The sequence below is a fragment of the Ambystoma mexicanum genome, chromosome 4p (genome assembly GCF_040938575.1).
Source record: "Ambystoma mexicanum isolate Mex_15411 chromosome 4p, UKY_AmexF1_1, whole genome shotgun sequence".
NCBI classification, from domain to species: Eukaryota; Metazoa; Chordata; class Amphibia; order Caudata; family Ambystomatidae; genus Ambystoma; species Ambystoma mexicanum.
This window is the reverse complement of record NC_090927.1, coordinates 1,236,859,822-1,236,873,230: the sequence shown is the minus strand read 5'-3', so window position 1 is coordinate 1,236,873,230 and position 13,409 is coordinate 1,236,859,822. Positions and strand designations below refer to the sequence as shown.

Below are 13,409 nucleotides of genomic sequence, written 5' to 3'. Positions count from 1 at the left end.
GGAATGGTTTGGAGGGCATGCAACATCTGAAAGAGCATTGAAGGAACGGTCTGAGTGCTTGAAACGGTCATAATGCACGGAATAGTCTGAGTACATGGGAAAAAATTGAGTACACGGATCTATTGGAGTGAGCTCGATCTCAAGCACCTAAGGTAAACCACCATATTCACATCTCCACGCTTACTTATAGCTGTTCTCATTCCATCCTCTGCCTCATACTCCCCATCACCTAACTAAACACTGCTGGTTACATACCCTCCAACCTAGGCGTTCTCCTCAGCCCTAACGCAGCCAGAATCTGTCTGGATTACAACCTGCCAGAACGAACACATACTCCTGATCTCTCAACCACCACACCAACCGCTAAAAAGCAGCTATCACACGAATGCCACACCAGCTGCACACATATCCAGTGCTCACATGCACCTTTTGACTCTCTCAACTCTCTCTACTGACTTGAACTTCGGTTCCCGAGGGCGTTCAACCTACCAGCGCCTTGAGACCATACCAATGGTACATAAAGCGCTATATAAATGCAAAGTAACATAACATAACATTCAAAGGGAATCCCCAAGAAGGCTGCTTGACACACTTGAGTCAGCTTAAGAGGCTGTGGTAGTTACCTCATGGACTAGGTGCCCCTTCCCGTGCAGATTTAGGTACCCTAACCATCAGGCCTTTACCTTGGGCCATAGAGTTTGCCTCACACTCTTTTTCCCAACTTACCAAAAGACATTTTAAAATAAACATTTTAGTCTTATGTTTTTCTTTTTCCTTCATCTATTTGTTAATTTGTGTATTCCTCCTGCAGTACAATTCCATTTGTTTCTGTGTACATAGAATATATATTCGCCCTGTTTTTCTGTGTGCTTTTCCTTTGGGCTGAGTTATTAGTGTGTTTAGTGATTTTGGTGAAGGTTGCTATTTGCATAAAGTCTTTCTTTCATATTGGTACTTATCGCACTGTTGTTGTTTGGAAGCTTCTGCTGCTGAACCACATCTCTGACGGGTACCGCATGCGCTGGGCCCTTGCCTTCACTCACTTTCTCTCTGTTTTACTTTCATGGTGGGATCACCATTGAGCCGATTTGTGCTACAATTTCAAGCATACCAAATAGAAGCCTTTGCTATCCATTGCACTTCTTGTGGTCCAAATCAGTGTTCGTCACAGTGGTTATATAGTCTGGTAGACTCATCTCCACGCACACGCACGCACGCACGCACTCTTTTTCTCTCTCTCTCTCTCTCTCTCTCTCTCTCTCTCTCTCTCTCTCTCTCTCTCTCTCAATATCTCCAATTTCTTTCATCCATTTTTATCAAGCCCTCCATCTTCAAAACAAAAAACAACGGGTCCGTATGGAGAGGAAATGAAAAATAAAATGCAATTGGTTTCACGGATTTGCAAACAGTATAACTGACAGGATGATTGAATATTTTTGCAGGTTGTCTAGCAGTAGTGTGCATGCATCATGGATTTACCGTAACAGTGACATGTGGGATTCATTTGTTTTTTACATTGTCCTTTTATCTGACATATGGTAACAAAGTTTGTTAAATAAAAGACTGGTGTGCCATGGCTTTTGTGTAGGTTTGGGAAAGGCATTTGCCAGGCACTACCATAGTGGTATTAATGGTATTAACTGCCCATCAATTACAACAGCTGCACAATGCTACCAGTGCTACCAGTACCTGAGCATATAATTGCAGTGCCTGGCAAATGCCTAATACTTTTATACATGCCAAAACGGTTGGCTTTTACAATTTTACAATTACAATGCAATTACAATGCTTGTTTTTAACAGGACTTCGATGCAGGACATCATAGTGCTTATAAATCGGGTGTCTGAAGGCAGACCTGATTGACATTTATATTACACCAGTAGCATGTTCACAGCTCCAATTAATTCTTGGAAGACAGCTTTGACAAAACACTGGCAGGCACCTCGAACACACACTTTGATGGTAAGGCTTGATAAAGCTAGCTCAAAGAGATCCCAGGAGTATGTTTTTTGGGCGGGCAGGAAGTGGGTGGGAACGGCCAGAGGGATTAGCATGTCACAAAGAATATTCTGGCAGTGCCCTGTCAGAAACTAGTATGAACCCTTGTGTGTAAACTGCTACAAAGTATGCAGATCTTCTGTATTTCCAAGGTTTGCATTCCAATTAATCAAAGGAAATCAAGAGAATAAAAATAATTCAAATAGTCTTAAATAGTAGACAGAAGAGTGTAGTCTGCTTAGAGGTTCATACTCATCATGACTTTACTGATTATAGGAAAAGTTGTGCAGAAAATAATACCACGTGAAATATTTCAGAAATACCCATTGCCATTTTTTGAAAATCCTAATGCAATTCTATCACTGTTTATGGGATGGAAATGCATATATAACAATCTGGATTTACACTACTGCTGCCCCTTGTAGGAAAAGAAAGCATAAAAGCGTCATTAATGACCCTCCGCTCACTGCGCATCTCCATAGATGTGCATTAATGTGAGTGACAGAAGGATCCCATGTATTTATTTGGGGCAAAGTTCCATTGGACTGCATTTCTTTACTTATGGCACATACAGCGTTGCATGTTGCAAAACACATATTTACCTCCACCCATATTCGTGTGGTGTTTACCTCATAGACTATATAAATACTACATGACCAAACACCCAGCTCTCAGTGCGTTATACTGAGGCAGTATGGCGAATTTGAGCTTCAGGTCCTGATCAATGGCGTAACCTGCAGATCACACATAAACCTTGGTAGCGAATGCTCAACCTGCTGAGCTATCTTACCGGCTGTAGCTCAAGCCTTTTGTTTGTACTAGATCTTGTTGCATTTTTCCATATGGTCGAGCGGGCTGCAAAAGTCCATACCTATTAAAAGCTGCACTCCAGCACTTGCGGGCTCGGGCGTCTTTCCTGTGGCGCAGATCAATGACCACTCCACAGACAACCGCTTCAATCCATTATCCGCAGGACAAAACCCCACAAATACTCTACCTTCCGTTTTACTATAAATATTCTTATTATTGATTATTGTATTGAGAGCAGGAATAGAGGCCACTTAATCCACCCCTGACCTGATGGCCCGTTTCAAGTTGAAAAGTTCTTCAATATTGTAAATTCTTCTCTCCCAGATCACATTAGTAGCCTAACCATCAATAAACGTGAATCAATTGACTGGATAATTGTTGAGTAAACACTACTCGGTCATGTATATGAATTCATTGACTATGTTAAAATAGTGAACTCTGGAAAAAAGTGTTTTATATTAATTGCGGCGGAGACCCCCTGCGGCGCACCCACCAGACCCCAACTTAATTTATACCCTATAAATAAACAGGCATCTTGGCATGCATCATTAATCCCAATGGAGTACATCCATATAACAAAAAGGCAATGGCCGACATCTGCGAATGATATTGATTCTTTCCATATTTATGTTGTAGTTTCCCCCGCTATTGGGTCTGTGCATATTTTGTTTGGTGTCTATTTACATCAAGACAATTTGCTTCACAATGTTGTTCACAAAAGGTACTCTATGCAAGTACGATGGCCACACCCCCTCTTATTGAACAACTGTGTGATACTCCTACTGTTCTTTAAAGGATTCTACAGCTGTTTTGAAACAACAATAGTACCACAACAAGATAAAAAATAGATCTAGGGTCTGATTTCACAAAGATCTGCACCAGAGAAAATCCGAGAGTCCTGGGAATATCTCTGATTTGCCCCTGCTAGCATACAGCTGATCCAGAAAACCAAAAACTGGAGAGCACCTGGAGGAGTGAGATGCCTTTGAGCAAATCCTTGTGAATCACATTTGCCCCTTTGCAACTTGGATATGCTCAAGGCATCTCCAGATTTTCCTAGGTTTTAGGCCTTGTTAATCAGGTGTAGGGTGGCAGAAGCCAAACAGAGACGCTCACAAGCATTTCGCAATTGCTCCAATGTAAATCCTTGTGCATTGGGCCCCATAGGTGGGCATCCAGACTTGCACATCATTAACCACTGAGAATTACAAACATCCTGCCTTACCAATTGTGGCCATCCTCCTCCATGGCAACCAATTTTAGAATAAACTCAGAATGTAGCCTTCTATGTTTCCACATGTGATAGCAATGTAAATCTTACCCTAAATTGTCCTCCATTTCCATCATCAAGCTCTAGAATGTAGCCTTCGACGGGATTCTGGATGAAAGGCGGCATCCTCCAGGCAAGCGTCACACTGTTGTTACGGGTGCAGCATTTTTCTAGTTGCAGTATTGGGACGGGGGGCACTGTAACAGGAACTGTGTACAGATTAGTGTAACTCTGCCCTTACCTTATAAACTGTCAGCAACCAACATATGTTCCTACTCAATCCCTCTCTCCCGCCAGCAACACTTTGGACCATCCATTGATACTCCAAACTGTTTCATCTTTTGGCATCAAGGACACAGAACCCAATTGGGTGGCCTCATATCTCTCAGACAGCTCCTTCTCCATTTACTGTGACTCTAACACCAACCACTCTTACCACAAGCATCATCAGTTTTGGGCTCACTTTTCTTGACTCTGTAACCCTCGTCTCTTGGCAAAACCACCTCTTCCTTTAGCTTTTCATATCAACTCTTTGCTGATGATACTCGCGTCTATTTCTTCTTCTTAACCACCTGGCACCCGCGAGTGCATCAGCAACTGCATTGCCAAATCCAACATTGGATGACACTGCACTGGCTAATGCTAAATGCATCTAAGATTAAAATGATCTTGCGCCCGTCTGCCAATGCCAACCCTCCTCTCCCATGCCTCATCTCCTCTCCTCCTCATCGCTGAATGCCATTACCAAAGTCTTGCACCACTGGGATCCCGTATGAGAGTGAACTCAAGCTTCAACAATGCGTCACTGTCATCTCCTCCAGGATCAACCTTCTAATTATCAGGAAGGTCTACATGCACCTCAACCACCACTCTGCCCAACCTCCACTCTGCCCAACCTCCCCTCTGCCCAACCTCTGCTCTGCCCAACCTCCGCTCTGCCCAACCTTCACTCAGCCCAACCACCACTCTGCCCAACCTCCCCTCTGCCCAACCTCCCCTCTGCCCAAACTCCACTCTGCCCAACCTCCGTTTTGGTACACAGTAGATTGGACTACTGCTCCAACCTCCGCTCTGCCCAACCTTCACTCAGCCCAACCTCCACTCTGCCCAACCTCCACTCTGCCCAACCTCCACTCTGCCCAAACTCCGCTCTGCCCAAACTCCGCTCTGCCCAACCTCCGCTCTGCCCAACCTCCGCTCTGCCCAACCTCCGCTCTGCCCAACCTCCACTCAGCCCAACCTATGCTCTGGTACACAGGAGACTGGACTACTGCTCTAGCCTAGTCAAGGGCCTCCCTCTTTACTCTTTCGCTCCTCTCAGTGAAATACTCAACTTTGCTATGTGCACCCTCTACAACCTACCCAGATCTTCTGCCACCTTCGCATACCGTCTCTATTGAGGGGGCATGCAGAGTTGCTCCCTTTTCATGTTTTTCCTGCTTGTTTTCAAATCTGTTCTTGGCCACGCCCCTGAACTACCATAGTTCAAACCAGAGATGCAAAGCCGGAAGCCTGATTCACTTTTAACAGAGCTGGCCCATTCTCCATCTTAATTATTTACACAAAATATATTTTATTGTTTTTTCTTTTTCCCTACAAAAATAGAATTTTTTGAAGACATAAAAAGTAAAACAGCCACAAATGGGCTGATCTACACATTTTGTTTAGAATGTTAAAAGGTGTAAACAAACCCCCACATATATCACAGTAAAAAAGGGGAAGTAGGAAAGGGAAAAAGAACAAACACATATCAATTATGAACATTAATTCCCAAATACAAATAAATAGCATCACATTTTTTAACAACTACATTCATATGTAAAAAAAAACAGCTTCTCCTCGCTGGATACACTTCAGACAACACAATCACTATGTTGCTGATTACATACTCAACATGTTTCGGTTCTCAATCGTTGTCAATACTGAACCTTCCTCAGGAGAAACAACTAAACCAATGTGAAACACCCAGTGTGAAAAACTAACCAAATAAATAAATAATAAATAAATAAATGTTATTTGTAACTCTTTCACCCTATTACACTACATGTGAAGAGCAAACTCTTGCTTTTGCATTGATCAACACATTTCTTATCGGCCCAACCATCTCCATCTAGCAGTCCCAAGGAGTACTTGAGGAAATTGCCTTTGTCTAGGGCGAGGGGGTTTGTCTGGTGACCCGATTTCAGGTAGGGAGAGGGTGCCTGGTGACCTTTCACTGAGAGGTGGTTGTTGAGTGTCTCGCACACTTGTCGGTGTCAGGGAGACTTGTAGGAACCCCTATCCCCGCAATAGAACGCTCAATGTAAGAGGAGCTTAAGGTGGACACCGCTGGGTTTCGTCTGGTCTCTGTTGGCTCTGATATATACTGATTTGCTGTCTGGAGTCAGTAAGCCTTGTGAGCAGGCTGTAATTGCATGGGGCTGATCCTCGTGCAAATGCAGCCGTGTGCATCGCCTGTTTCCAGGTGGTGTGGGCGCAGGCGCACCACACCAGCAGGGATTTTCCACCCATGGGAGACCCCCCCCCCCCCGACCATGTCAAGCTCATGTGGTGGAAAGTCTCTGCTGCTTGTCCTGTGGCCCAGAGATAGAGCCCAGAACACCCATGTGTGTGATATGCACCTGTGCTTCTCTCTATGAGTGACTGGGACCCCTACGCCTTTCTGCATGGTTGAGTGGGAGCCCTGAAAGGAACTTTTTCGTGCTCCCACGTGGAGTTTTATTTATTCTAAACAGCTGGTGCATTTTTTTCTGCAGGTAAACAGAGGGGATCTAACAAAAGAAACCAAGCCTTACTTTTCATTTGAACGAAATCCAACTGGTGGATGGACTGGAGCAGAGGATCGTTGTCCAAAGTCAGGTCGAACTCGGAGGACACTTTCGGCTCCAAGGCCCCTTTCACCCACTGCTCCTGAGACACCTGGACGCGTTTGATCAAAGCATCAGAGATCTGAAAGAAAGCAGACCGCTTTCAGCCACCACGTGATACCCACCTCTCCAAAGCATGGCCAAGTCTAAAAACATCAGCGGGTGCAGAACTTCTAAATGGTTTCAGTGGTTGCGATTACACTGCATTGATCAGCCTGTGAAAGCCATACACACCGCCACGGTCCACATCCTGTGAAAGTGGGTCAGAGAGCAAGAGTCAAAGCAAAAGTGTGTCACTACCAGCTGGTCCTCTTAACTGCAACTACAGAGCCCGACCTGCCCCATTGATGTTTTCAATGACTCCATCTAATTCTATCCCTCTGAACCTCTGGCGCCCTCACCCTCGCGTGTCTGTGTCCCACTTGATTTGTAATCTAGCCTTTCTGTTCACAGTGATGAATATCCCTAAATTATCGAGGGATGCCTGTGCATTGTGCACTCACAATATATCTTTCTGACCACCGGACAGCTATGCAATGAGCAGAGATTCCAAAGAGAAGTCAGAAGAGGTTGGTGTGCCATGGAACTCGCTCTGCTTTCAGATCTTCCATTTTGGCTCCACTGCCATGGCGGTTTGAGAGTGTGAGTCGCGCATGGGCAGTGCTTTCACCCACATTTGTTTTAAGGAACCGTGGAACAGACAGGCATCAATGAAAGAACTGGGGCGGGTGAAATAACTGTTGCTACAGTGTATCCTCATCACGCAAGCCAAGTCGCTCCCAGGAACACCTGTACCCAGTATTTGCAGTCCTACGCGCAGAGGAGGTGGAGCGGGCACGTATACCACAACCTATAATGAGATGACCATTTCATGAAAATTATACATTTGCAATGCTTGCAATTCGATTTGAATGTTTCACAATCTATTAGGATCCTTACCTTTCTGTCCTCCATGACCTCCCTGTCCACCCGCCCTCTTGCCTAGTTGCGCCTCGCAACACTTGTGCATAGGCGCGTTACAAATGAACAATAAATAAATAAAATAAAGTGAACGTTCGGTCCACATGTTGAATATACGTCACAGCACACTAATCAACCGAAGGGGCATTTCATCTGGGGTTTCAGGATTGTGACCAGGAGGTAGCTGGGCATGGGGGAGTTGGGAGGTCCAGGTCTGGCAAGCTAGTGGCTGAAGGGTACGCCAGTGCTCCTGTCTAAAAAAAACTAGCAGCACTTGGAGGCCGGGCAGCTGTGTGAGCTGGCTGGTTGCTATCCTGCATCTACCTTCACAGGTGGTGGGAGGCAATGTGGTCTCCAGTAATACCCAGGGAAGAGTTACCAGCGCTCCCCCATTCTATCTCCTTGCTGCATTCAGCCACGCCCAGGAAAGTTCTAAAGACAGGCATGTTAGATCGAGCTTAGGAAAATCTCAAATGAGGGTGAGCTTTGGTCGGAAGCTCTTCGGAGCACAATGCCCTGAGCCTTTCAGCCTGGCAGCTCTTAGGCCAGCCAGGAGCCTTAGGGAGATGTCTTCAGCTTTCGAGAGACTGGGGCCCTCATGGACCAAGAATGGACTCAACTGCGAATTATCAGCAAAAATGAACCTCTTCCCGCCCTCTATTTATGAGGTGCTGAAAAGAAGAAAGCAGGGTGAACCTGAGGGTAAACCCTATGCCCACATCAGTTTAACAGAGAACTATGGCCTGATTACAAGGTAATACGTGACCTTATGACGAAACTTTTCGTCAGGTCAGCATGATTCCAAGTCATGTGACCCGAAGGTGCCATAGGACTCCCTAGGAATTTAGATTATTCCATGTTGTAATTACAACATGAGGTAATGACTGCAAGTTAAAATGCTTTTGTGTGGCAGTATTTACTGGCACACAAAATCAGGCGTAAAAGAGAAGTTGCATCTTTGAAACTCGGGATTTGGCGGAGTGGTAATGAAGCCAGTAATAAAACCTCCCGGATGTTTGATATGATATATGATATGGCATTTATAACGCGCGTATACACAAGTGTTTCAAGGCGCGACGAGGCGGGGGGGGGGCACAAAGGGAGGACAGAAAACGATCTTACTAGGCCAGGTGTCATCCAGACTGCGCAAGTGCATGGGAAAGGGGGAAAAAAGGAAGAGTGCAAGGGGGAAAAGGGAGAAGGGAAAGTGCAGTACATGGGAAGTGGAATAAATAAGATAAATAATAAACAACAGGCAAGTGCAAGGAAGTGCGGACAAAGTGCTGGAAAGGGGACTGAAGGGATACAGAAAAACAGTTTAACCACCAAACCCGTAATCAGGCCCTATATTCTTATGAATAAGTAAAGAAATAAATACAAAATAAAGGTTCCTGCACAGACACCTGCTCCCTAAAAGGTACAGAGGATGCTAGGAAAAAATTTGATAAAATAAAGCAAAATGCACATGTTGGTTTTACTGACTTCTGCAGCAACGTTGAGAGAAACATATTCACGAGCAAAAGAATCAGAGGTAATATTCAATTTAATGAACACCAATACATGGGTGTCGTGCATGGACAAATCCCCAAATTTAGGAACATACACATACATGAGCATTAGTCCAACTTACATGGCCATTGCCCCCAGAGCTGCATGTGGGGTTTTCCCAAGAGTTGCTATTGAAAAAAGAGCAGGGCAAACTGCTAACATCAAAAGCGCTCAATTGGACAACTGCCCAAAAAGTGGAGGTTAGAGCAAATCAACCTCCCAACGTAGCACATACTACAAAATGACAATGCATCAGTCTCCAGGTTTGTATACTAACCCAAGTGACTCACTAGGGGGGGCGCCACAGTAGTTGCTGCGGGAGAAATAGGGATTCATCTGCAAGGCGGCCCAGTCATCCAAGGGCCATTTTGTAGCCCAACACTAGTTCTACCTTTTCATAATCCTCTCTCCAAAATGGCTTCCATGGACTTCGTTATTAAGCACAGCACAAGTGCAAATCTAGACAACCTCACTGGAAGCCAATAGATTTAAACACCAATATCCACAGGATAGATTTAAAATGAATATCCATTTTACGGACCAAATGCATTTACATATTATTCACCAATCATTCGCACTGAAATCCCATACTGCCACACAAAAGCATTTTCACTTGCAGTCATTACCTCCTGTTGTAATTATAACATGGAATAATCAAAATTCCTAGGGAGTCCTATGGCACCTTCGGGTCACATGACTTGGAATCAAGCAGACCCGAAAAGTAACGTAATGTGATCACGGTATTACCTTGTAATCAGGCCATAGTTCTCTGTTAAACTGATGTGACTGATGTGGGCCCAGGGTTGAAATAGCTTGTTCAAATGTGATGGATTCTCAGGGTCACACTTTGTGGGGGTGGATAAACCCATGATGGAGTATGGAGACTTGTGGTATCTGTGTGTTTTATAATCTCCTGATCTCCCAAATATTGTTTAAGCCTTATTTTTCTGAGTAATTGTGTCATTTAATTTGAGTCTGGAAGGCATCATACCTAGCAGTGGGAATAAAGGACAGGCCTTTTTGTAGCACTCAGGACTCAGATTGTGTGAGAATGTGGGTTGATAAAATGAGGACTAATCTGTCTTTGGGGGAAACCCCCTCGTCCCTGGCTTCTGGTGATCCTTGGAGAATCGTTCTGCCAACGATCTCCTCCTCTTGCTCTGCCATGTTGGTGCAAAAAAGATTGTGCGCTTGGTGTGATATTTCCAAAGGTCTTTGGTCTTCAAATTGAATCTGCTGTTCTTGGTAACATTGTTCCGTCCGTGAATAAGAGGTACTTGCCCTAGTTTCATCCTTTGAGCTGGTATTTGAGAAGTTCCAATCTTCGGGTCGTGACCTGAATTTTGAATTGTTGCTACTTGCTACTGGAATTTTGGAACAGCATCTCCCTTCTCACTTGGATTCTTGTTGATAATACTCATCGGTGATGTAGGGGAAAATCTTTGCACGTGTAAAGTCAGCAATGTCCTTTTTCAACTTGAAGATGTGAGGTTTTATGTGGATTAATAGTCAATTGGGCACTGTATGGGTATGGAGATACTCTGTCATCAGGGCTCCGTGGAGCTCTGTACGGATCAGTTTTTCTTAAGGATTTCCAATTTGTTCCACTCATTGTTTGTCAAGGACTGAATTTCTAGATTTGTACCTAAAATTGAAGGATTTTAAAGGATACCCTCTATTAGATCTTCAGCAAAAGCTAGATAGTTTTGCTCTGCCATTGCCAATGCTCTAAATATTCACAGATGTGATAGCAAGGATATGGAGTATCTACAAAAAGGTATTGGTCTAATGGGTGATGGTGATCCCAGTTCTTTCATCGACGGACCCTTTATCGATGGGGTTTTTTCTGCAACTTTTTTTCGTCAAAAAAACTCTGCGAAAAATATAGGTGAGCGGGTCTGCGGCGGTACCCCCAAAAATATATATTTTTAAATGTGATGAGTTTTTTCGAAAAAATGTTAAAAAAAAATACAATCGAAAAAACGTCAGTCTATGAAAGAACATAGATTCGATCCCACAGTAATACAATAACTATTAATGTCGAAAGGGTTGAACCATTTCTAAAAATTATCTATCTATTCACAGCAACCGAGTGGTTGCTAAAAAAAAAAACGATCATATATCAGGAAAAACTGCTGATAGCATTATTGTGGCCATCGCTCACCACATGACAATAACATAGCACACAAATGTGGACAGGTAATATTATTCATCAAAATGGAGAAGCTCCTAATCTAAACTGTTGCTCTCCCTTTGGAAGTAGTAAGCTATCCCTTGCGGGATCTATCCCTAGGAGTCGTGATGGGCTGCTTATCTAAGATGATTAGAAAGAGGTGTGTTAGCCCTCTACTAAAAGAACTCTATTTCTAGTCAAACAGTTGTCATGCTGTTAAATGACAACAATGTTCAAGCCGTTTTCAATATCAGCCGGCTAAATCTGCTTCCAGAAAATGACCCCAAATTGGAGTGAGCTATCAATTTCTAGTGCTATAGCACAGTCCCTGGTCACATTCGGGTAGGGATTTTGAATTTTAATCTACCCTCTCCCGAGTATGTAACTGGAATTACATGGCAGTTCCTTAATTTCTAACTTCAAAACAACCGAAGTTTCCTTTGTTATGGTATCCCACTAGCACAGTCAAAGGATATTTCACTGTTTGGTCAACCGGTTGTTAATCTGTCATCTTTGTCAGGACTAAATCTTAGTCTTGTTTCGCTTCCGGGGTCAATTACAGAGCACCCTTTATGGTCTGTTTATTCAATTTCATGTCCAAACTACAAAAGGGCCACAATTGCTCAATCATAGCTTTCTCTTTCCAAAGGGAGAGCAACAGTTTAGATTAGGAGCTTTTCCGTTTTGTTGAATAACGTGACCTGTCCACCTTTGTGTGTTATGCCATCTGTTTCCATATCTTGTGTATGATGGGAATGTCAACCAAATTCCAATGATAGTAAATATGCCTCCTGTGATTGCTTAGCACACTTACATATGCCATCATGAATACTTCCAGAACTCAGGACATACCAAAACGAAAACTAATACAGTTTCATTAAAACTGCAGAGAAGACACCAATATTAAGGATGTGAAGAATTATGCCAGCATTCGATTCAAACCACTTAGATACATCCGAAATGTACGTAACAAAGCTTACTTCAGAGGAGGGACTACAACTATGAGACCTAAGTTATTAGATGTGATGAAAATCAGTGCCAGACAGAAAATAATTAGCCTCATCACCCCGTACATAAGTCGCTAAATGGGAATCATAAAAAATAAAGTAGAAAACAAAATCAAATTTTAGTCAATGAGCATATAAAACTAGAAATGACATCTGGAAAAGAAATACCTTTGGAATCCATTAGCCACCACCAGTTGAATTGAATTGAAACATTATCCACCATAATCGCTCATTAACATTTTAGCTCAAATGTATTGTATTGCTCAGTCTCATGTTCAGCTGCAGGGGGCGTGTGCACCTCTCATGAAAAGCCCTGTCAAACAAGAGAACGCCCTCCTCAGTGTCATCATGAGCTACCCTCCCTCCCTGTGTATTACCCAGCAGAGGACGAGCAACAGGAAATGAGAAAAGTATTGATGGGTCTGTAGGGGAAATCCACTCTGAGCCTGAGGGAGTTAACCCAGGTGGTAATGGTGGAGCATCCACGAGCCTCCGCCTTTGGTCTAACTGTGCATACATAAAGGCAGCAGATAGCAGAAGGACAGCGGAACCTTACTGTTCCATGCCAGCCATGGAGGGTGTTACTTTATAAGGATGTGAATAGATCATTTGAGCTGTTTGTCTAATTAGCTGCATTGACAGCATAGCCTCGCAACAGTGGAACCTTTGCAGGCCATTCTGAAAATGACATTTTGGGTTTTGTTCTCCAACATGGGGGTATTATGACACGGGCCACTGAAAGAAATCTTTTAAAATAATGACAGAAGTGGAGTTAG

At 43.6% G+C, this 13,409-nt stretch overlaps 1 protein-coding gene across 3 annotated transcripts in view; it reads right to left on the bottom strand.

Moving 5' to 3' along the window:
* The window catches only part of TRIM67 (tripartite motif containing 67), a 480,288-nt gene that overhangs the window by 115,353 nt on the left and 351,526 nt on the right, over positions 1-13,409 (bottom strand). For 2 of the 3 annotated variants that reach the window (XR_011260520.1, XM_069606899.1), the window contains exons 5-6: positions 6,874-7,027; positions 4,130-4,287 (exon numbers count right to left, since the gene is read on the bottom strand). Coding sequence is in view for 2 of the 3 variants with exons in the window: in XM_069606899.1 (XP_069463000.1) it covers positions 4,130-4,287; positions 6,874-7,027 (312 nt within the window). In the remaining variant the exon portion in view is untranslated. The remainder of the gene's footprint in view (positions 1-4,129; positions 4,288-6,873; positions 7,028-13,409) is intronic. The other variant, XM_069606900.1, reaches the window with a different exon arrangement.